Source organism: Sturnira hondurensis, unplaced genomic scaffold (assembly GCF_014824575.4).
Source record: "Sturnira hondurensis isolate 20B ecotype Veracruz unplaced genomic scaffold, ASM1482457v3 Scaffold0022215, whole genome shotgun sequence".
In the NCBI taxonomy this organism is placed as follows: domain Eukaryota; kingdom Metazoa; phylum Chordata; class Mammalia; order Chiroptera; family Phyllostomidae; genus Sturnira; species Sturnira hondurensis.
The window spans coordinates 11,269,304-11,291,435 of NW_028094846.1; the positions used below are offsets into that span (position 1 = coordinate 11,269,304).

Below are 22,132 nucleotides of genomic sequence, written 5' to 3' on the forward strand. Positions count from 1 at the left end.
GAAGGACATCTCCCAAGACCTTTTCTGAAATGGTCTTGGAAGGGGGGGTGGGGGTGGGGGTCTTGTGAATGTCCTAGACTAAGATGGGCAGTGAGCACAGCTTTTCATCCTGGTCCTATGGAAATGGAAGGAACCACCGACTCCGTGGAGTTTGCCCCCCTCTCCCAGAGGCCACCTGTCAATGGGGGTGCTGGAAACCCGGGATTCCACAGAGACCTCTTTAAGGGGTGAGGTCCCAGCACCTGGGACCGGCTGGGACACTGTGATAGCAAAGCTCAGAAGGGAGCCTCTCTTCCCACTATTCCTCTGAGCGGTATAGGGCAAGCTAGAGAGTCAGAAATCCTACCTGAGGAGGGTGGGGAAGGGGTGGGGAGTGCATTTGTGTTCTGTACAGGTGAGCCCAGCCTAGCGAATCGGCCTTCTCAGTGGAGATGACTTCCGGCGCGGAGAGCAAGCTGCTGACCCAGAGAAGGGTGACTACAGCAAGGTGCGACCGCTAACCGAAACACAACCGAGGGTAAGTGAAACAGAGCCCCAGTTCGGGTAACTGCATCACACTTCAGAATGGCCCTTCACCCCGTCCTCACCCCTAGCCTCCCAATCTAAATGCCTCTGCTTTTGAACATCTATGACATTTCACATTAGAATATGGTCTTGGCAGCAAGGGGGCGGGGAAAGCCGGTGACGTCCAAGAGTCCCCATCTGAGGTCTAGCTGAGCCTCCTCTGGCTTTGGGACAGCAAATCTAAGTACATTTTGGATCTCAGGAACCTGGGGTAAGAGTCCTTCTCCATGAGGCTGTGTACTTTTCCCTGGGCTTGGTCAAAGCAAGTCAGGGATGGCTCTTGCATGTTCTTCCTCGTGGCTTCTCGGGTCTGGAAGTCGATGTTTACCTGGAGACACAAAGAGAGAGCATGGTCACAGGCTCTCCATGGCCAAGGCACCTGGCAGCTGGCCCTAGCTATGTAATAATCAATGGTTGCATCTTACAGAGCTAAGATTAGTCCTGCTTTCCAAACTGTTCTCATGGAGGTCATCCCTTTGGATTCCAGAAAGAATCCCCTGATGTCTGAAGACCAGCTAGTCCTCATTCCAATTTACAGATAAAGACACAAAAGAGAAGAGATACTAAAAAGCTGGTCTAAAGTCATACGGAAAGTTAGCAACAGAGCCAGGGCAAAACCCCAGTTCACTTAACTCTTAATCCAGAAGCCTTTACAATATCAGGCAGAGTTAGACTCGAGACGGTAGGAACCCTCATTCCCTACAGCAAGCTTGCCCTTTTGCCCTTTCTTAACTCCTAAGAAAACAAATGCTCGGGGAAGACAGACTGTGGTTGGAATGCACACCTCCGTTCCAAGCAGCATCATAAGAAGCCTACAGCATGGTGGCCACTGGCAAAGACCTCCCGCAGCCCACGCCAAAGCATAATTGAAGAGTCTGAGGCATGTAATGCACCTGAACTCACTGGCAGCAAATATTTTTCTTCTGTAAAACCCTCCCAAGTAAATGCCTCTTTAATGTTTCAGACGAACAGCACATTGATTGCATTTTCTTATTATAAGGAATTATAATAAGTGATCATAAAATTATATAAACGACTGTAATTACGCATTAATAAGCAGTGACAAGTATTCAATAGGTGCTTTATCCCTCATACTCAAAGCAGCCTTGAAAGGAAGGTGATGTTATATCGTTCTACATCAGGGGAAATGTGATTCAGAGAGGCTGGGTGATCTGACCGAGTTCACGTAGCAAGTGGTGGAGCTGAGATTGGAACAAGATTCCAAAGGGAGGCTCATTCCATTACGCCACGCTGCCTCCCACTAGAAAAACTCCCATGGACTCCGTGGCCTCCACCCTTGCAGAGTCCCTCTAGAAACACAGTTCCTGAGGGCAGTGTTTAACTGACAGACAGCTAAAGCACTCCTTATAGAGCTCCTTTTTTAAAAGCCCTGGACTCTGCCCCGAAAATGATCCCCTTTTCACCACCAGCCATCCAAGCCTGGGGGCTCCGTTCAAAAGGAAGTACCCGTCACGCCCGGCTCAAACCCCCGCGGAGAGGGAGGTGTGAGCCAGGAGCCACGGACTTAGGTCTGAGGAGACGCTGGCCACTGCCAACACACCTCCCTCGGAGCCTGCACATCCACAAACTCCTCAAAGATCCTGTGGGCCTTGGAGACTAGTTTTGCAGTAGACCTGGTCTTCTTGAACTCCTCACAGGCCAACCAGAACTCCAGGTTCTCCTCGCTGAACTCCGTCTTCAGGAAGGCGCGGAACGCAGCCACCCCATCTGTGGATGTGGAGGGAGACGGAAAGGAAGAGATAGGAAGAAGCTTAAGCTCAAGAACTGTAGAAGAAAGAGAGAAAAGTAGTAATAATGTCAGAACGGCCCTGTCTAAGCCCCCACTGCTCCTCCATAACCTCTTGAAGACTTTATGATCGTAGATACGCAGGTACTCAGAAGCAAACCCTGCTTCTTAGTCAAGGATCACAGTGACGTTAAGGAGAAAAGGTTAGGAAAACACAGTAATAATGGCTATGGGAAGGCCTGGTCACTTCCAATCAGCCCTCAGAGGTCACTGCCTGTCCCCAATTAGGACTTGGCTGCCCCCTGGGTCTACTGGTGAGCCTGTGTTTCTAATTAGGCCAAATTAAGACATATAATACACTCCTCACCCTAATTCAAGTCAACCACCCTGCATGAACAATCTATAATGAAATGAACTAGGGCAAGGTGTGAATTCCTCAGGCAAACCCTTCACTACTGTCAGAGTCACGTCTGAAAGTAAACACCGAGGTTCAGCTGGGAATGCCATTCATTTTACTGCAGGGAGGCAATTCCCAGCCTCTTTTAGGACATCTTGGAGGCACTGTATTTTCAGATGTCCAACCTGCGGCCTGCAGGCCATCTGAGACTCAGGATGGCTATGAATGTGGCCCAACACAAAACCATAAATTTACTTAAAACATTATGGGTTTTTTGTGTGTGTGCACGTGTGTGATTACAAGTCACAATGTATTCAATGGGTGGTCAAAGACAACTCTTCTTCCAGGGTAGTCCAGAGATGCCAAAAGGTTGGAAACCCCTGGATAACATCGATCACTTATTTTCAAAGATCTTGCCTTCAAATTGTGCGCTTTAATGAACATTAATTGTAATTTTTATTCTGAATGGCAATGAATCCACCCTTTCACTTGTATTCCAGAGCTTCCAGTTGGAATAAGAGGAGCAGAATTAACTGTAGATTTGGAGAAGGAAAACAGTATTCATTGATAACTTGTGCATTCAGTTGATGTTTTTCTTTGAAAATATTTTTATGAATTATTTTAACCCTTACCACTCTCCTCTGTATGAATAACATTAGTAGCCTTTTTTTAAAAAAAAAAAAAGATTTTATTTATTTTGAGACTGAAGGGAAGGGAGGGAGAGAGAAAAGGAGAGAAACAATGTGTGGTTGCCTCTCATGCACCCCCATCCGGGGACCTGGCCCACAACCCAGGCATGTGCCCCGACTGGGAATCAAACCAGCGATCCTTTGGTTTGCAGGCCAGCACTCAATCCATTGAGCCACACCAGCCAGGGCTGGTAGCTTTCTATGAACTGTGCTATCACATCCTGGCCACCAGGAGCCCAAAGACCTTCCCTCAGAGGAGGGGCAGATACAACTTAAAGTCACTGCATAGAAAGTCACTCCTTTCTAAAGTTCATTATGAGGACAACGGTTCTTAATTCTGGCTGATGGCATGACCTGCTCGAGCATCTGAGACGCACCGGTAAGTGCCGGAACAGCCCGCTGCCCACGATTATTTGTCGGATTGGTGGCGCCGTACTGTTGCTGAATCTGAAGGCTGGCTTTCGCTCTTCTGAAACATTTTTATTTCTCCTGATTAAAAAGTCATTGTTTATCTGTCTTTCAATGTCGACATTTTACTGCCAATGCTAAAACAATAGCCATAAAAACCCAGACTTTTAAATGCAGGAGCCCGAAACTTGAGAGAGAAAAGGGTTTTTGATGGGACTCTCAAAGCTAAATTTTAAATCACAAAGAAATCTAAATTCAGAGGTATGAGCTGAACGTGTCTAAGAAAACTAGGGGTGGCCATGAATTCATCGCCCAAGCCAGGATATTTTTAAGAGTGAGGGGGGCACTTCTGTTAATCCCATGGGGACAGTGGGCATAAACCATGGCCGCCACAGGCAAAAACCAGGACACTTGGTCACTTCACCTGTAAGACAAGGAAAATGGGGAAAGCAGAAAAGGATGTAAGCTTAAAACTGCTATGTACAACATCCTGTTCAAAGTCTCAGGATATGTTACAAAACAAATAAAAAAAATCTCTGCTCATAAAATTCTTTGGGATGCTCTTTTTTGCCACCCTTGCCTCTTCCAAGTTCTCACAGAGGAGGCCCAGAAGTTTCCCCAGGCTCCGAAACACTCGGATTCGAGAGCGAGCCCGGAGACCACAGCCACAGCAGAGGCTGCAGGCAGCGGCTGGATAGGAAACCACCGGGACCTTTGAAAGCCTCTGGGGAGACAGTGCCCGGACAGCCGAGGTGGTCTCTGAGTGGTGAGCAGTCCACACGTGACAACACGACAAGAGCCGTGGACAGGGAGGACCTGAGGACCACGGGCCAGGGACCTGCCCCTGCTGTCTTTCCACCTCATTCACAGAATGGGAATGAAAGGTTGGGTGGAGACCCTAAAACACTATGCACGAACCTAACAAAGCCAACGCAAAGTGACATAGAGGAGTAACTTAGACGAGCCTGTTTTTCTTGAACCAGCAGAGATTAAATTCCTTGAATGGGAAAGCCCAAGTTTAGTGTTTGTGTTCAATTTTGTTTTGCTTTTCATCAAGCCAAAACAGGGGTTTGTGAGCAAGCTGAATCTGGTTACAGATAAAGAAAGAAAATGACCTGTCTCCCTCCACGGTATCGGGAAGATAACCCAGCGAAGGAAACTGGCCTGCCGCTGCGCAAGGTGCAGACACTCTCTCTTTTCATCTCAGGCTTGGCTTTGTTGGGTCTGTGTGTGAACCAAAGAGGTAGCACCTGCGAAAGTGCTCTCAGGGATGTTGCTTGACTTCCTCTCATTTTATAGATGAGAAAACTGATGCTGAGAGAATTGGCTTGACCGAACTTACTCGAGGCATTATAGGGAGCATCAAAAATACACAAGGTGTGCTAACTCCTAATCCAATACAGCAATAATGCCATCTCCATTCATTCATTGATTCATGGATTCATTCATTCATTAGGTGACCCAGGCATTCTGCTAGATGCTAAAAGCGGGCATAAGTAGGCTCTCCAAAAACATACAGAAAAGGGCGATTTGAGCCAAGCAAAGATAATCATGGTAATCATGGCATAGATGATAAGTTATATGATAGAGAGTAGGATACCCAGGAGGGGCGCCAGAGCCAGACCTGAGGGTGAAATGGAAGACTCGCAGGAGGAAGAAGCTTCTAAGCTCAGTGAGAGAAGAAAGGAGCAGACAGAGAAGAGAATTGTGGGGGGCGGGGTGAGCCATATGCGCAAAGGCCTAGAATTGAGAAAGTTCCTTTTGGTAACCAGAAATGGTTCGGTAAGACCAGTGTCAAATAGCAATGATAATACTAAGGATCACTGAGCCTCCTGGTAAGATAGAGCCCGAGAGGTGAAGGACTGACACGGTACTACGAAAGGAAATGGCCACTGTGTCCAGTGCTACCTGGAGGTCAAGCTGGATACCGTCTGAGAGTGGTCACTGCCGTCAGTGACAAGCCTCAGCAGCCAGTGGCAGGGGCAGTTTTAGGGGTGTGGGGGGGGCCCCAGCCACTCTGTGGTGCGTGTAGTGGTGAATGAGGGGAGGAAGTAGAAAACAGTTATGCAGATGTCTCTCGCAAGAAGGGAAGAGAAAGATCAGACAGCATAGCTGTCTGGAAATAGGTCAGGAAAAACGGGGGCAGTTTGTTCTTGGGGGGGGGTTATTTTTTATTTTTTGGTAAGATAGTCTTGAATGTGTTTAAGCATTGCTCTGGTTCGAGAAGACCTGTCGAGCAGGAGGAGCTGAAGTTAAAGGAGAGGGTCCGCTTGATCAGATGTTGCCCCTAGGCAGGTGAAAGAACAGAGTCATGCTGGGGAGAAAGGAAAGGCTGCATGTGGCTGCAATGAGGTTTCCAGCCGGAGTCCCTCTCTGATTTCAGCTGGAGAATGTGGTAGCGCCTAGTGATGGTAGGGTTTTATTTTTACATATTTACTGAGGATGGGAGCCAGGGAGTTTTATTTATTTACTAGCTGCCATGCTTTTTGCTGGGGATTTCACAAACATCAGCGCAACTTATTTCCACCATGCTGATCTACCCATAGTATCATTCTCATTTTTCCATAGGAAGAAACTAAAGCTTACAGAAGTCAAAGTTCCCGGCTACCCAGCTGCCACCAAGAGCCAAGTCCCCCTACCAGGTTTCTATGACTCCACTGCAAGGTCTTTCTGGAGATGTTTGCAGGCAGAAGGGAAGGAGCAAGGCAAGAGAGAGATGAAAGAGGCCAAAGAATTGTATCTGGAAAAGGCGAAGTCTTTTGGAGGAGAGCAGCCGAGGTCTGGGGACGTTTTTTTAAGAAAGCATGGCTGAATGACCTTGTCAAGGTGTCTGCTGCTTCAGGCAGCCTCCACCCAAAATGTGCCTGCATTTCCAGGGCAGATTTTGGAGGAGGTGAGCGGGGGACCAAAACAAATAAGATGTGCGAAATTTGCCAGCCATTTCAAGGAGAGAGCTTGAGGAGAGGTGAGGAGGGGGGGGCGGTGAACGGCCTGGCAGGGTTGCCCCTGAGAAACGGCAGAGCCCACCGGTTGTAACAGACTTCCTGAAAAGCTCACGAGGCCCTGCCCAGATTGGCTTGCCTGCACCCCATCTCCTCGGCCCGCCCACCACTCTCAGCCCCAACCCGCTCCTGCCTTTCACATCCCCAGAACCAGGCTGACAGGCAGGCTTGAAGGGTTGAAGAGAAACTTCTCCCTGGACAATGGAAGTGTGAAGGGGGGCGTGGAACTCCTCCTGGGGCTGCCGGAGCCCCGCCCCTTCCCCTGAGCTGGTGGCCTCAGAGGCCTTCTGGGAACAGGCCAGTTGTCCCCCACCTGGCCCACCTTTCCTGCTTATGTCACCTAGCAAAGGAAAGGGGACCAGAGCCCACAGGGATTCTTCTTCCCATCTCCGTCCTTCCCTCCCCTTCTATCGACTTCCATCTCTTTTCAGCCAGGTTTTCACTGGGGCCTCTCCCCGACCCCTCAGCACCTTTCCCTGTCCCATTCCCTTTTCTTCTGTCCTTTTCACCCCTTTCTGCATCTTTCTCTCCACCAGGACCCTCCCGATCTGCTTGCCGGAAGCTGCAGTTGGTTTTAAAGCTCTGAAAGGCTCGTGGGCATCTACTGGCAGCTCTCAGGGTAACTTGCATTGTGTTAGCTGTGCTTCCTCTGCAAGGGCCCCCTGCACCCCACTCCGTGCACCCTAAACACTGCTCCCTCCCCTATACCTGGGGAACAGAGTCCCCTGTCAACCACCCCCACAGATTCTAGGCAGCTGGACAGAGTGACTTCTCTCTCATTCCTAAAGCCATTCTACCTGAGATTGTGTCCTGACACACACTAGCTATTGTGACCTTGGGCAAGACACCAGCCTCTCTGTGCCTCCGTTCTTTCATCAGTGAAATGAGGACCCTAACAGTGCTGCCCCACGGGGCCATGGGAGTGATCAAGGTCACGTAATACATGCGAACAGCACGCAGGGCTGCGCATTCCGATCATGAGTACCCCTCCGTGTTTGTGACTGTCACAGTTTAAGAAGTCATCCCACAAGACATGACATGCCTAACAGCAAAAACCAGTCCTGATCATGTCAGGCTGATGGGTGGTGAACAGCTCATGGAACACAGAGAAACAGGAGGATCTATCTGCCTTTCGTTTTTCATCTCCCTTCGGTTTTCTTTGCAGGATCCTCTAAGAAGTCCAGGCTCTACGACCATTACACGTTTTTGAAATTAGTGTCTGTCTATCTAGTCCCAGAAGGAAAAGGCTCATATCCAGAATTCCTGGAACGCCGAACAGAATATTGACGTTCTCCTGAGCATGCACAGAATCTCCAAGAACACGTCCCGTGGCCATGCACACGCTGCCTGCTGCTGGGTTCTCTCTCTGGTTCTTTGATGCAGGGTGCTTACATAAGGAGAGAAACTAGGTCACTATGAACGGACAGTGCAGCTGGTGCGGCAGGGAGGGGGGCTTAGGTAACAGTTCAAAGTCCAGGAGCCCTGACTGAGCTGGCATCGGGGGTGGGCTCGAGCCTAGCTCAGTTCCCAGGCTTGGAAAATTACAAGACACAAGGGCAATTTTGGTTGTTGTTGATCTCTCTGTTACCAAGTGCAATCTCAAAGACCAGAGTCCTCTCGCATCCTTGATCAATTGGAAAAAAATAAACCAGTGAATGGGTTCCAAGGTCAGACAGAGAATAGGAGAGAAAAATACATTTATTTATAAAATCCAGGATACATGTACTAATAACGGTGGAGGCAAAACCACTTTCATTCAGAACCAAGTTCACTAATTTGAAATTTGTGATGTGAACAGCATCTGGAACAAAGCCTTTCTTTCGTGTGAGCCACAAAATAAACAAATAAATGTTGGCTTTTAAACAAACAACTAGAGCTAAGTAAGACTTAGGTAAGGATGTTATTTCCAGAGCACACTCTTTCCAGGTTCTGGAATATATTAGCAAGTGATTGGTATGCTAATTATACTTCAGTCCTGCGAGAAACATCATTTTCTTCGCTGACCTCTACTTTGTTAGTGTATTTATAGCCAGGTGATATATTGTGACAGTAATGGGCTATGAGAGCCTCTGAGCCAGAAAGGACACGAGCAATTCCATGGCCACCTTCCACCAGATGCAAGGAATTGCTGAAGCTCAGAGGTCGCGTGGGTTCTTACTCCCAGACGGAGTAGCAGAAGAGTAGGAAAAGCCTGGGTCTTACAACTGCTATTCCAAAGTTCTTCCCTGGTGTATCTGAGTCAAGGGGAAAAACACAGGCTAGAGCCTGTACCTCCAAGTCCTACAAGAAATAAGCCAGGAGTTTTCTATTAAAAGAGAGAGAAATGCCCCTAACACATGGGAAGTTTAGCGTTCACAAGAGACTCTTTGAATTCCAGAGAAGTTATGTAAAACCTCATGTATACCCGTTCACAGCTGGAGAGATTTCAAAAATTAAGTGTCAAAGAATATTTGCCTCATTGGCTTGATATAGGACAACAGCGGGGATTCTCAGAGAGGGACTACATCAGACTCACCTACTGGGCTCTTACATACATGGAGGGGGTGAGGCAGGGAAGCCAAAACTTCACAAGGCAAAGGAGGGTGGGTATCACAGCCTCTGAATAAGCCCACCTGTGATTCTCAGACGGCCCCACCCTACCCACACTCTTCGACCTCTCGCTGCCTGTGGGGACAAGAGCTGACACCATTGTCTAGCGTCTAGAAGTCCTGACATGCCTGTTTTCTCAACAAATGAATGTGTTATAACAAAAAAATCAAAAATACGTATCCCCTTGGAGCCCCTCTATGTAAAAGTCATCATGCTTAGCACTTCATGGCCATAATCACATTTCATTCTCACAATACATCTACAAACTAAGACTCATTATTCCCTTTTTTACGGATGAGGGAAGTGAGGTTTACAGAGGTGACATAATTTGCCAAAGGTCACGCAGCTGGTCAATGCCAGATGGATGTTGGGAGCCTGTCTAATTACTTTCATTCGAACCTTTTCAACAAGCTTTGAACAGCTGCCTTATATAATCCAGGCCCTCCCCTAAAGGTTAATGTGGCCACATTCCCGGGTGCCAGCAAAAATCACAACAATGTAGAGAGGCTGGCAAGGAGAAAGAGAAGTCTCTTTTCCACCTACCTCCACTGTACGTATCTCTAACCCTTATCATCAATTTTACCCAGAAAGCACACCAGCCGTACCTGTTTAGTTACTGTGAAGGGCCTGTGCTATACCTGCTGCCTGTGCGGAACCTGCAATACACAGAGAACACACCAGCAAAGGGATGCACCGCCTGAGCACTTTGCAAAGCTACCGTGTAGTGATTAGCTGTTTCTTGGAAAGCACAGACCGCCTGCCTCACCGAGAGGCACCGGATTCACGGTTGTCCGTGCGTGTGTTTCCGAACAGCGCTCCTCGAGCTTTGGTGGGCGCAGACCTCCCTGGGGGGGGGTGGCGGCCTGAGAAATGACAGATTGCCGGCCCTGCTGCCAGAGTTCTGATTCGGTGGGTCTGAGATAGAACCCTGCAGCTTTCCTTTCTCACCAGCTCGCTGCAGCTGCTGGTGCTGCCTTCCTTGGATCGCACTCTGGGTTACACCATTTATTCTAGAATCCTTGACGTGGAGAGGGATGGGGGAGGGCTGTGCAGGAAATGAAAACGGGATTGTCAAACTCTAGATTCCAGAGCTAAAGACCACATGGACGAACAATGAAGGGATTTCATGAGCTGGTCATATTAGTGTTTGTTTGTTTGTTTGTTTGTTTTGGGTCTTCTGTGTAGTTGCTGTGTGACCAGGTCAAGTCATTGTATCTTCCCACATCTCAATCGTTATCCTAAAGGAGGCTAATTTAAAAAAAAACCCAATGCCTTTTGTTATTGGTCCCTTTTCTCTGGGATGGACACTAACTCTGCAAATGCAAAAGAGCTTCAGCTGCACTAGTCCACTAACCGGACCTGTCCCTAAACCTTCCCGGGGCCTGGTGGGGATAGGTCAGCACAGACCCTCCGTGCTCCATGTAGACGATGAAACAAAGCCAAGGATCAAAAAGACGCCCAAGGTGAGGGGCTCTGTCACCCAGGTGTGGGATCAGGCTGAGGGAGATGAGAAGAAGGGGGAAGAAACCCTGTCTTCTGCACCTTCACCTTAAAAGTGGAGGGATCCCACTTTTACATCCCCAAAACAAAGAAAGCAGAGAGCAAGGGAGGAAGGAAGAAAAGAGAGAAAAGAAGGAAGGAAGGAAGACTTGATTAAGTGTTAAGGGCCGAATGTCTCACTAAAGCTACACAAACAACAATCCTGCGTCTGAACCTCATGAGGAATGAAAGCAGAAGACACACTGTTTGGGGCCTCCTTTCCAGCAGCCAATCAGAGAAGACCCCCCCCTCCCCCAGAGAGCTGGAGCCTTCACACTCCAGGGTACGAGCTGCAAAGGCAGAAGGGCTTGTGCACACACACATATGTACACACACACACGCACAACCTGCAGGGCAGGCTACATGCACACCTCAGACACCCAGCCCCCTGTTCCCTGGGTGAACAGGAGAATGATGCCAAATTCATGCATGTTAGAAATCCCTCTCTGTCTAATGAAGCCATCAGCAATTTTAATTTCATTTTTCACTTGTTAGTTAAAAAAAGCAAGAGAGACAGAACCCTTAGCAAATGATTATCTCCCGGACCTCCATGGGTGGGTGCTCCTTGAACTTTATACTGTACTTGTCACCAAATGTGATTGGAAACAGCCCTGCTCCAACTATTTGCCTCCATAGATATGTTTTCCATTCTCAGGTTTAAAACCTAGCAAAGTTGCTGTCTCTCCCCACAACCCATCCCTCAGCCATGATTTGAATGACGGGACCCTACCCAAGCCAGGAGAAGGCTTTACAACACGGGTGCCTTCTCCCCTCCTCTGGTTGCTCGAGCCATTTCAGCTTCGAAGCAGTTTTACGTAACCCTGTAGGCAGTGCCGGCTCCAACCACCTGCTGTTGGTGACTCGTTATCGCCACGCCCCGATGGTTAGTGCACACAGCATCTTAGAACAGGGGGGCAGAAGTGGACCCAGCCTCCAAGACATCTTACTCCAGGTCCTTCACTGGAGAGAGGAGGAGACAGATTTTCCAATACCCGGGCATTCCATCGAGGCTGCCTAGCTGCTGAGCAGCAGACCCAGATCACAATCCGACTACCAGCCGAGTTTTGTACTGAAGTTTGTTCCCCGACTACATGGCGACAATGTTCTAAAAGCAGCCCTTCTGCTCCCAGAAGTGAGGGCTTCTAATGTCGACAAGACGGAATTTAAGAGGGGTACTGGATGTTGGGGTTCTAGCTGCAATCACTCATTTGTAGTCAGCACACTGTATTATATCTTGTGTTCATTATACGCATGCCTGTTTTCTCAGAAAGCTGCAGACACCACCAGGGAGGGACTGTTCTACTCTTCAGCCAACCAGCTGTTTGGCGTGGATTTTGCGGAGTGGACACCCAGCTACACCTTTTGTAAGACAAATGAGTGCCCAAAATACCCATCAGAGCAGGGATGGCAGAAAAGCTCCGTAGACGGAGAATGGGAATAATAAGAACAATTTGAATGTTTCGGAAATTGAAAATTTAGGGAGGACAGCTGCCTAGGCATGGAGAATTACCGAGGAGTATGTTCTGATCTAGACCAACGCACTTTTTTCTGGAGCCCAGTCATCCAGCGATTCTCCCTCCTTTACTTTTTAGGACATTTTTGTTGTCTTAATTGAAAGCCCCGTGTGCACCTCTGATCAGCCGCTGTCCCTCCCGAGGGACCAGCACACACACCATCCTTTCGGAAAAGCTTAATCAGCCCTAATTGAGTCACAACACTAACCCAAATTAATCAGACTTGTAGAAAGTTGTTGGCGCTCATCAAGGAAATTTGGCTTCTGGCTCCGACTCCTCCACCGCCTTCCCGGGCAGTAAGCGTTCAAATCCCAAAACCTTGACATTCTGCCAGCGACCTTGCACAAAGACCCTTTTCTTCTCAAAGACATTCACTTCGTTGGTTTTTTTTTTATTTCGGTAGTAAACAGAAATAAAAAACGAACATCAGACTCCAAGAAGGATCACAGAACTGCAAAGTCCAGGAAGAGTATTTCTGTGGTTGTTTTTCAAAGAAGGAAGCTGGCCCCAGCCTCTAGCCCCTCAGGGGAGTCCTTATCTCAGAAGAGTGTTCCTGAGTTCCCAGAAATCAAATGCATCCCAACAAAAGCAGAATCAAATGTCTTCAGGTCTAAAAGTCATCGAATCAAATGAAACCGAACCCCTTACATCTCCAGGTCTCTCCACGGCAGCAGCCCAAACACACCCAAAGCTTCCAGACTCATTTTCCCACCAACACTCTGTCTATAACGACTGAATGTTAGTAACTGGCAGCGAACTGGCAACCTTATTCTCAAGGCACATTTATTTTGCCTTTGAGAATTAAGAGCATTGTTTCTAAAAAAACACCACCCTATCCTTACAAAACACCTTTGAGTAGAGAACTCCAACATTATCCAAAAGTGTCCTCCTATGAAGAGTCTCGTATCTGGGTGACAGACAGCACACAGGTAGTCTATCCCCATTTTAGAATGAGGAAACAGCCTCAGGGACTTGAAATAAGTGAGTCAGTCATGAATCTGAAATAGAAAGGAGACTGCAAGATGACCTTGAATCAAATCCAGCCGGAAAAGGTATAAACTGACAGTGACGCTCATTTAGCCCTAACGTGACTGCCGAAAGTAAGCCTCATAAAAAAGCCAGCGTCCCCGTCCAATCCCGAGCATTATCATGCCTATGCCGTTACCTTGGCGAATTCAGCACATAAGCTTCTGTTGGGGGTATGGCCATATGTTATATACCGTAGTATGCTGCTTTATTTTCCTTCCTGAGTATAATCCATAGACGCTAAAATGACAACCGCACAAAATTACTTGCCGCAATATGTGCTTCTCCTTAGATCCTGCATTTCAGTGTAAAATCTATTCACAAGCATTTGTTAATTAACCTCAGGATTAGGGGCAACTGCTCACCTCGCGGAAAGCTGAGTCACTTCCAAAGAGGTTTTCTGAAGACTGGGGGATCCCGTCAGGCCCCCTCACCCATCTAGTAGCTGAGCTGGGTGGAAATCGAGAGCACGGGTTTGACCACCAACTAGTGCCCTTCGGGGTGTAAAACCATGCTCCCTGGTCCACTGGAAACCAGTCTCTCAACTCAAAGCAGCATTTCTGCTCCCAGATCAACCAAGACTTCGAATGTGGACAAGACATATTTAGGAGGAGAACCAAATGTCTGTGGGAGACCTTTTCTCCTCAAAACACCCTTCTCTCTCCCACCCTAGTGTATTTAATGGCACTGGGATTTTTAAAGCCTAGTGAACTTGGACTTGTTTATCGTGATTTAGAGAGCCAAGGCTGCTGAAGAGCGTGGCCATTTTCAAGGTTCCCTTCCCACAACCCTTCCTGCCTCCGTGGGAAATAGGAAGAGCAAAAGAGGAAGAGAGGGGGAAATGGAAGAGGAGGGTAGCAGAAGTGTGTTCCAGTAAGACGGGCACCCGGTCAGAAACTGAGGGGCCTGTTACGGCTGGGATTGTAAACCCCCCAAATAAAAAGTGACAAGAAATAACTGCCAACTTAAGTGAGCAACAAAATGCACAGAACATTCATTGCGCTGAGAGTAATTCTGAAGGGACTTCAGTGCCCTGCACACGGTCCTCTCTTCTCATCAATGAAGGTCGGGGCGAGAGCTACACTCTCTCGTTCCCCTAGCATCCATCACTCCAACCCCCTAAGCTACATTTTTTCATAATAAAACTGTTGAGAACATAAAGGCTTCTTGGGACCATACTTCCATCTCAGAAACAGAAAAGAAAACCCTCTTTCCACTGCATGTCCGTTGGGATTTGTTTTGTACACACCCCTCCAGGCAGGAAGCTCTGAGGGCAGGGAGGGACAGTGAGCCATCAAAAACACCCAGTACGGCACAGGCCTGGGTCACAGCGGGCATTTGGTGCATCTCCTAATCAATGAATGACTTGCTGCAACGGGATGAAACTGAATTCTACTCACACTTATGGGAGAGCAGCACGTCAAAGGAATCGGCCCACCTGGTGGCTTCTTCCGTGGAAAGTCTCCTAGAAGAGAAAAACCATCTCTCGTGACTATTTCTGAAGTAACTCCCCTCTCCTTTGAGCGTCCCCATGATGGGCCCAGGAAAACAAACCACAGCCACACAGGGTGGATGAAGACCACCCCAGGATTCCTGAGATTGGGTCACGGTCAGGTGTTACATTCTTAAATAACTGATGGAAAGTCAAATCTCAGGATTGGAATTCAGAGAACTTCGTATACTGACTTTCAGTCTGAAAACACGAAGTTAAGCAAGTGCAGGATTTAAAGATGTCAAGATAACAGTGGAAAGAAACGGGTCTTGGAGGCAGAAAAGTTGGGCTGGACCTCTGATGCTTCGCTGTCACCTTAATTCCTTCACCTCTGTAATAGGGACAGTGACGTGCACCATGGAACCCTGGGAGGGTCAAATGAGGTGACATCTGTGACATCACTGAACCTGCACCGTAGAGGCCCTGAATCCAATGATCTCAAACGTAAGCAGATTTCTAGAGGGGAAAGGAGCATTGGTGTCCAAATCGACAGCCGGGGGTTGACAACTAACTAGGACCAAGAAATACCCTTCGTGACGGCTTCAGCAAGGTGATAGATGATAACATTTCCTCAAAAGTCAAAGGAGTGAAAAAGCAGACTGAGTTAAGTCATACACACTGGAAAAAAAATAGGAAAATAACCATCCTCTCACTCACGTTCGGGGGATATAAAAGACACTGCCAAGAGGCAGGAATTATGGTCCCTTGGTTCATCTGGTTAACAGCTCACTGGAGAAGAACAGACTCTGGGTCCCCACGGTGGGAGCCACGCCCCGGGCACCCAGGGGGTACCCTGTGCACGTACTACTCACTTCAGAGCACGGTTGGGCTTGTCCGGAAGAATCGCGGTGAAGTCACTACAGGAGTCTGACTTGTGAGACAGGCATCCCAGGCGGGTCCTCATCCCTTTGTTCCTGCAGCAAGCACAGGGGCAGAAGGACGGGGACTGTCAAGACAAGAGCTGTTAGCTCCATAAATGGTCCTGGGAGCTATTGCTGCGGAAGCCAGCGCTGCCTCCCCCACCCACCTCCTGCCCCAGGTGGCCCCTGCAGATTTCATGATCAGGAGGAGAAACACCTAGAAGATCAAGGGATATACTCATTTTCTATCTCGACTACAGGAATAGTAATAGGTGCCCTGCCCCTAGAGGCCTGATGCTTTTTAGAGCTGACATGCGAGTTGATGGAAGTCAAAGAAGGTCATTAGCTTGGAAGACTGCTAAATTAGGATTCTCTGTAGGGAAAGGAAACACAGTGATGACAAAACAGCAATCCATATTTTACTCTCCCACCAGGAGGGCGAAATAGCAGCAGCCACAGCTCCTGATTGCAAAGGAGCGTGAGGGTTGCTCATTCGTGGGGTGCGGGGTGCGTATCGGAGTCTTGGGGCACAAAGCCTGGGGCTTCGAGGCAGGTCAGCCGTGACACAGATCCTCCCCACTCATCCCATCAACCAACCTGAGGATATACCCAAATGGCTACAGACCAAGGTCCACGCCTGCAGGTGAGAGGAAGAGGGATTGGAACGCCAGGAAGAACCAGTGCCAACTCTTACTTAACTAAGCTCTCCCATTATTATTTATATTTCAGCTTATCTCCATCAGTGGGCTTGAAACGTTAACATAACATGTTTACGACTCTCATATATTTTATTTTCCTGAGGTCCAGACACTGAATAGTCATCTATTTTGGAGGACCCAATGAGGAATCATGCTAATGTCTCTTTCTGAGTCCCAACATTGGCCGTTTTTACCTTTGACCAGATATTGGCAAACTACAGCCCTGGAAGACGCCTGTTTTTGTCAAGAACGTTTTATTAGAACACGACAACCCCCATCTGTTTACACAGAACTGAAAGCTGCTTTTGAGCCCAGAGTTGGGGTGTTGCAACACAGACTATGCGGCCCAAAAGCTGAAAATATTTACACTCTGGCCCTGGGCAAAATAAGTGTACTGATGTCTGACCTTTCACCCTGGCAACCCCTGACATGGAGGGCAAAGGTAAGTAGGAAGATTTTGGTACAGTCAGATCAGGACTTACGAATGACTTAAAAAAGGGGACTGCCAGGTACCCATTTGTAACAATTCATCCTGGAAATGGGCGGAGGAGATGTCACGTTCCATGTTGGAAGGATGTCCTTCCTGCCTGGCTTTCCTTCCCTCTTTTCACAGATCCCGGGCCTGGGCAGGGACATTCTAGGTGGTCTGTTTCCATCTCTTCCTTTTACTTCACGTGGGTTTTTATCCCAGGGATAAGGGTTCACGGAAATCTAACCAGTCCCCTGAGAAGGTATTACATTTGGCCAGGCTGGACAACATGTGCAATCCACAGCCCAGCTCCTAGGAAAAGCTTTTTAAGGCTGAGGAATCCAAGTTCCCAGAAATGTCCCCTGGCCTGCAGAACATTGGGCCGGCACACCCTGGACTCCCGCTCCTCCTCCCAGCCAGGCACACTGTGAAGCCATGGATGCGTGGAATTTCAAAGCATCTGCTAGAGCAAGCATCTCATGTCCACTCACGCTGACAAATCACAGGGCCCTGTGATGCCAGGCCACATGAANCATTTGGCCAGGCTGGACAACATGTGCAATCCACAGCCCAGCTCCCAGGAAAAGCTTTTTAAGGCTGAGGAATCCAAGTTCCCAGAAATGTCCCCGGGCCTGCAGAACATTGGGCCGGCACACCCTGGACTCCCGCTCCTCCTCCCAGCCAGGCACACTGTGAAGCCATGGATGCGTGGAATTTCAAAGCATCTGCTATAGCAAGCATCTCATGTCCACTCACGCTGACAAATCACAGGGCCCTGTGATGCCAGGCCACATGAACAACTGACTGGGGCCCTTGAGTCAGCACATTCCATGAATTCAAGGGAAGCCCTTGCTCAGGCTGCAGCACAGGCCAAAACCAACTTTCAGTGAGTTGGTTAATTCCTGGGTGCCTCAAGGCCATCAGACACAGTCAGGTTGGCGCTCCCAAAATGCAAGGAAGAGGATTTCCCCCCAAATGGCAAATCCATGAAAGCCATCAGACAAAGTTTAGCAGGGGACAGGGTAAAGAGTGCTACGTGTTGCCAAGACAACAAGGTTTTTCCCAGATAGTTTGCAAAAACCTTCTATACATTATTCCTTGGAACAAAATGGTTTGGATTTTCCATCTTGTCTAGCTGAGACCTCAGTTCTAACCTTTTAGTTAGGTCTAAAATAATGGGAGCAGAAGCAAGAGCCAAAGGTTAAGGTTACTTAAAAAAAAATCTAGGCTAGCCTTCATCTTTCTTCCCTGTCCCAGGAACTCATAGAGGTCCCATGATGGTTCGGTCAAGTTCATGCACATTGAGCTGCATCGGTCCCTGGGAGGACTTGGTGCTGAGGCAGGCCCTGCTTGCAAGTCCATGACTTTGCAAAAAGCACCCCAGGAAGGACAGCGCTGTCCACACAGAGGCCTGAGGGACAGATGCAAGTGGCCCAGCCTTGGGAGGCTGCAACAGCGGGGCAGCGGGGAAGGTGGAGAAAGAGCCGAGGGGCAGGGGCAAAAAGACAGGTCGGCAGCAGTTACCTTCGTGGCATCAGTAAGGCGGCCATACAGGCACCCGCTTACGGCTAACCCTCTGGCCGGTGTGCAAGGACGTCAGGGCGGGAGATTGGACGGCGGGCCACAGGGATTGACCCTTTCACGTCCTCTCACCTAAAATCAAAGAATCTGCTGTAAGAGGGGGCCACCCTCTCTTATCGGATGTGCTACAAATCCTCTCTGACGGCTTTCTGTCAACTGAGTACCGCCCCCCACACACCCCGCGCCTCACAAATGTCTGAGGGAGACCAATGAAGGATAGACAAGACCTGCCTCTTGGTCATGAGTTCCTATCTCCCCAGCTGCGGGCCATCCACACTAAATTGGGACTCGTGCCCCAGGGGAGGAAGGTGTAGACCTGGCAGGCTTTCTCTTTGTCTTACTTGAGTGGGGCCCCAGTGACCAGCCAGCCAGGGGTGGGGGTTGGGGGGGGGCGGTGGCGCAACCCTTGCTCCAGAAACATTTGATTGGCAGCTCTCCTGACTCCTGCCTCCCTCCTAGGTTGGGACTCCTTGCCTCAGAGGTGGCAGTGTGGGAGCCCTGGGAGGGTGTGTGTGGGAGGAAGGCTGGGTAACTCCGAGGTGGCCCCGACAGGTACAGTCACTGCGCACGCTTGCTCCTCTGCAGAGCTCGCAGGCACAGACGGAAGAAATGAATATTCGAGTCACTCTTTGTGGCCCACGGGAAGCTGCCTGACCTTCCTCAGCCCCAACCAGCCCGTCCCTGACCTGAAGCGGGAGGGGGGACGTCAGGAAGGGGGACATAGAGGTTGAGGACTGATAATCTCGCTCTCCTGAGGGTCCCGTTCTCTGGGCTTCAAACCCTTTGTTCCCATAGAGGAGAACTGATAGGAAGAAAGGTGAAGACAGCAGCCTATCCACAAAGGGATCCCCTGGGGCACCCTGACGCCAACCATCAAATCCATTTTGAAAGAAACCTGATTTAGATAGATAAGGCCCCTTCGAGATCGGTCTACGTTCTTTTGATACTACCTGGGACATTTCACAAAGATTTTTAAAAATACCTTTTCTAATAATACCCTAATTAATAAAATAACAAGATTGCTCTGTTAAAACTAAAAAAAAAAAGTAGTTAGACTTTGTATAAGGCTCCTCACCAAGGGTACTGACATGGGTGGTATTTCCTGACAGCAGGGACACGTCCTTAACCTTGGTCCTAACCGGGCAGGTGTATACCTGCTTGCTCAGAAGCCAGGAGTTCGAAGCCTTTTATAGCTGTAAGGACCTCTGAAAATCATTGTTTTGGGCACCTAAGCCTCATTTTCCCTGGCTTGTGAAATATAGCCACGGAGGAGGAGGTGGGGGGGGGGGTTCTTCATGGCCTTGGAATTAACTAGAACCCAGGACCACCACCCACATACACAGCAGGCAAGGTCGTTTGGGGTGGGTATTGCTAGACCTCCTGTCACTGCCTTGTCACCCTTCCCGTCCCCACTGCTAGCCCACACAGGCTTGCTGGGGCGGCTCAGATGCCTGCCTCCCTCTCTTCCAAACCCAGCACTGCCAACCAGTGTCCCTCAGACCCTCCACCGGCCCTTCAATTAGCTCAGCCTCGGAGCCCATTGAATAAGGATCCGCAGGGATCTCTGACCCCAGTTTCTTCATTCATCCCAGCAATTCAGGCTCTCATTCCATTTTGGCCTTGACTTTTAGGGGGCAGAGTTTGGGGTTACCCATAGCCCAGAAACACCAAGGGTGTGATTACAGCTACAGTTCACATGTCCTCCTAGGTGGACATCAAGTTACAGGTGACTCTACAGGATGGGTCTTAATGGGAACAGAAGATGCTCAATGGGAAAAATAAAAGCAAAGAGCAAAGATGTATAAAGAGAGGAAGAGAGACTAAGAGCCTCAGCAGGGAGAAAGCAATCAATATGGAGAGGCAGGTTAATTAAATATGGATAATGCAATCAGCCCACACGGGCACTGGAGAGGAAAGGAAAAAGCAAAAGCAATACTCACTGTCTTTGACCAGTCCTCATGGCCTCCGGGTCTTTGCCAACGGGATGGTCAGAGAGTCTGCAAGTTAAGGAGCTCTGGGGAAAGAGCAGATCTTTCTTTTAGCAGTCAAATCCTTGGTGGGTGAAGGGCATGTGTGCATGCCACACATCGACACATGCGGGCATGCACACACACATCCGCACACGCATGCATGCACAATACACCTCCCACCACTTGAGCCGGGCAGCGAGCAGCCCTGCTGAAATCTCCTCTCCCGGTTTGTCACATGCAGTAAATACTGAAGCAGCCTCCACCCGGCGGGCGTCTGCTCAGCTCCAGGGCACAGCCTGCACGCCCATCCTCATTGGCAGGATGCTGGAGGTGCCCTGAGCAGAGCTTGCCTGGCACTCCTGCCGCACCTTCCTCCTCTGCTTCACTCAGCTGCTCCAGGCTGCTTTGGCTGAAGCTCAGGGAGAAGTCCCCACAGCCCAGAGCTGCCTCCCTCTGCACCCAGAGGCTGTGTGGGGGGCAGCGAAGCCGTAGGTATTAACTCTTTCCGGCCACCAATGAAAGCAAGTGTCCAGGGGGCCCTCGGCTAATGCACTCTGCCGCTGGCTGGAGACTGGTTACTGCTCAGGAAGCCGGGAGCATGAAAATCGTGCCCCAGACAGCTGCTGGCAGCAGGAGCCAAGCCGAATCAAATCTCCTAATGAGCCAGGAGGAGGGGGCTGGCTTGCTGGGTGTGATGTGATGTGATAAATGCAGAGAGCAAGAAAGCTACAGGGCAGGTCACACATCTAAATTCCACCCTCTTTCTCCCAATTTCTATTGGGCTGCAGTACGGAGCCAAACCACCCAGCCCTGAAATGAATTACCACAACCCCCCACCCTGGCCACGTCTCAGCTGTCCTCTTGCTCTAGAGAGGCATCTCTCCACTCCCACCCCCCCCCCCGCCCCCAGCACACCACTCCCCACTCCTTGAGAATTTCCACCTCCCCAAACATATATCCAACTCCGTGCTCCTGCCTCTCACCTGGTTTTTCCTACAGTGGAAATTCACCTCTCTCCCTCATCCATCACCTAGCAACTCCCCCTTACTTGCATTTGTTACGGAGCAAGACTTTTCCCTTTGTTCTGCCCAATCTGCACATTATTCCAATTTTCCTGTCTTTTACGGTTTCTTTCCCCAACTGCCTTACCCACATGGATCTTCACACTGCCTGTTCAGTTCGGGAGGAGGGCTCCCTCTTCCTTCCTGTCCCAGTGCTGTGGTTCTCTGAGTGTGGTCCCTGGACCAGCAGCGCCAGCATCACCTGGGTGTGTGTTAAAAATGCAAATGCTCAGGCCCCACCCCCACCCCCTCAGACTCAGAAACTCTGGGGCCAGGGCCCAGCCTTCCAGGTGATCCTGAGGCATGCTCAAGTTTGCAAACCCCTGCCTGGGGATAAGGCTGAGCTTCTCCTCATTCCTCTCTGGGTCTCCAGAGCTGGGGCCCCTGCTCCCACTCAGGAACTAGCTCCATATGCACCCGGCCTCTGCTGCAAGTCATTCTGACACACAGAAGGCAGCATTCGTCAGAGGCAGCACCAATCTCTATGGAGAATGATGACTTTTTAATAAAGACATTAGATTCCATT

At 49.4% G+C, this 22,132-nt stretch overlaps 1 protein-coding gene across 3 annotated transcripts; it reads right to left on the reverse strand.

Annotated features, from left to right (window-relative positions):
• Positions 1-494: 494 nt before the first annotated feature.
• RGS8 (regulator of G protein signaling 8) lies at positions 495-21,781 on the reverse strand. 3 transcript variants are annotated; one of them, XM_037035080.1, is made up of 6 exons: positions 21,695-21,781; positions 20,516-20,589; positions 15,780-15,881; positions 14,876-14,940; positions 2,126-2,292; positions 495-892 (listed from the first exon to the last, which is right to left on the reverse strand). In XM_037035080.1, the coding sequence occupies exons 1-6, from the start codon at positions 21,698-21,700 to the stop codon at positions 710-712; spliced, it is 597 nt and encodes a 198-aa protein (XP_036890975.1). In that variant the 5' UTR covers positions 21,701-21,781; the 3' UTR covers positions 495-709. The 3 variants fall into 3 exon arrangements, with proteins under 3 accessions (XP_036890975.1, XP_036890978.1, XP_036890977.1); XM_037035083.1 differs by lacking the exon at positions 21,695-21,781 and adding an exon at positions 20,914-21,159; XM_037035082.1 differs by lacking the exon at positions 21,695-21,781 and adding an exon at positions 18,519-18,647 and having other exon boundaries at positions 20,516-20,904.
• Positions 21,782-22,132: the final 351 nt, after the last annotated feature.

Bases quoted from the DNA above. Each gene is read 5' to 3' on its own strand.
- RGS8 (XM_037035080.1), bottom strand. The intron at 14,941-15,779 runs GTGAGTAGTACG...TTTCTCTTCTAG, and splicing joins AAGCCCAACCGTGCTCTGAA to GAGACTTTCCACGGAAGAAG. The intron at 893-2,125 runs GTGTGTTGGCAG...TTGTGTCTCCAG, and splicing joins ATGTGCAGGCTCCGAGGGAG to GTAAACATCGACTTCCAGAC.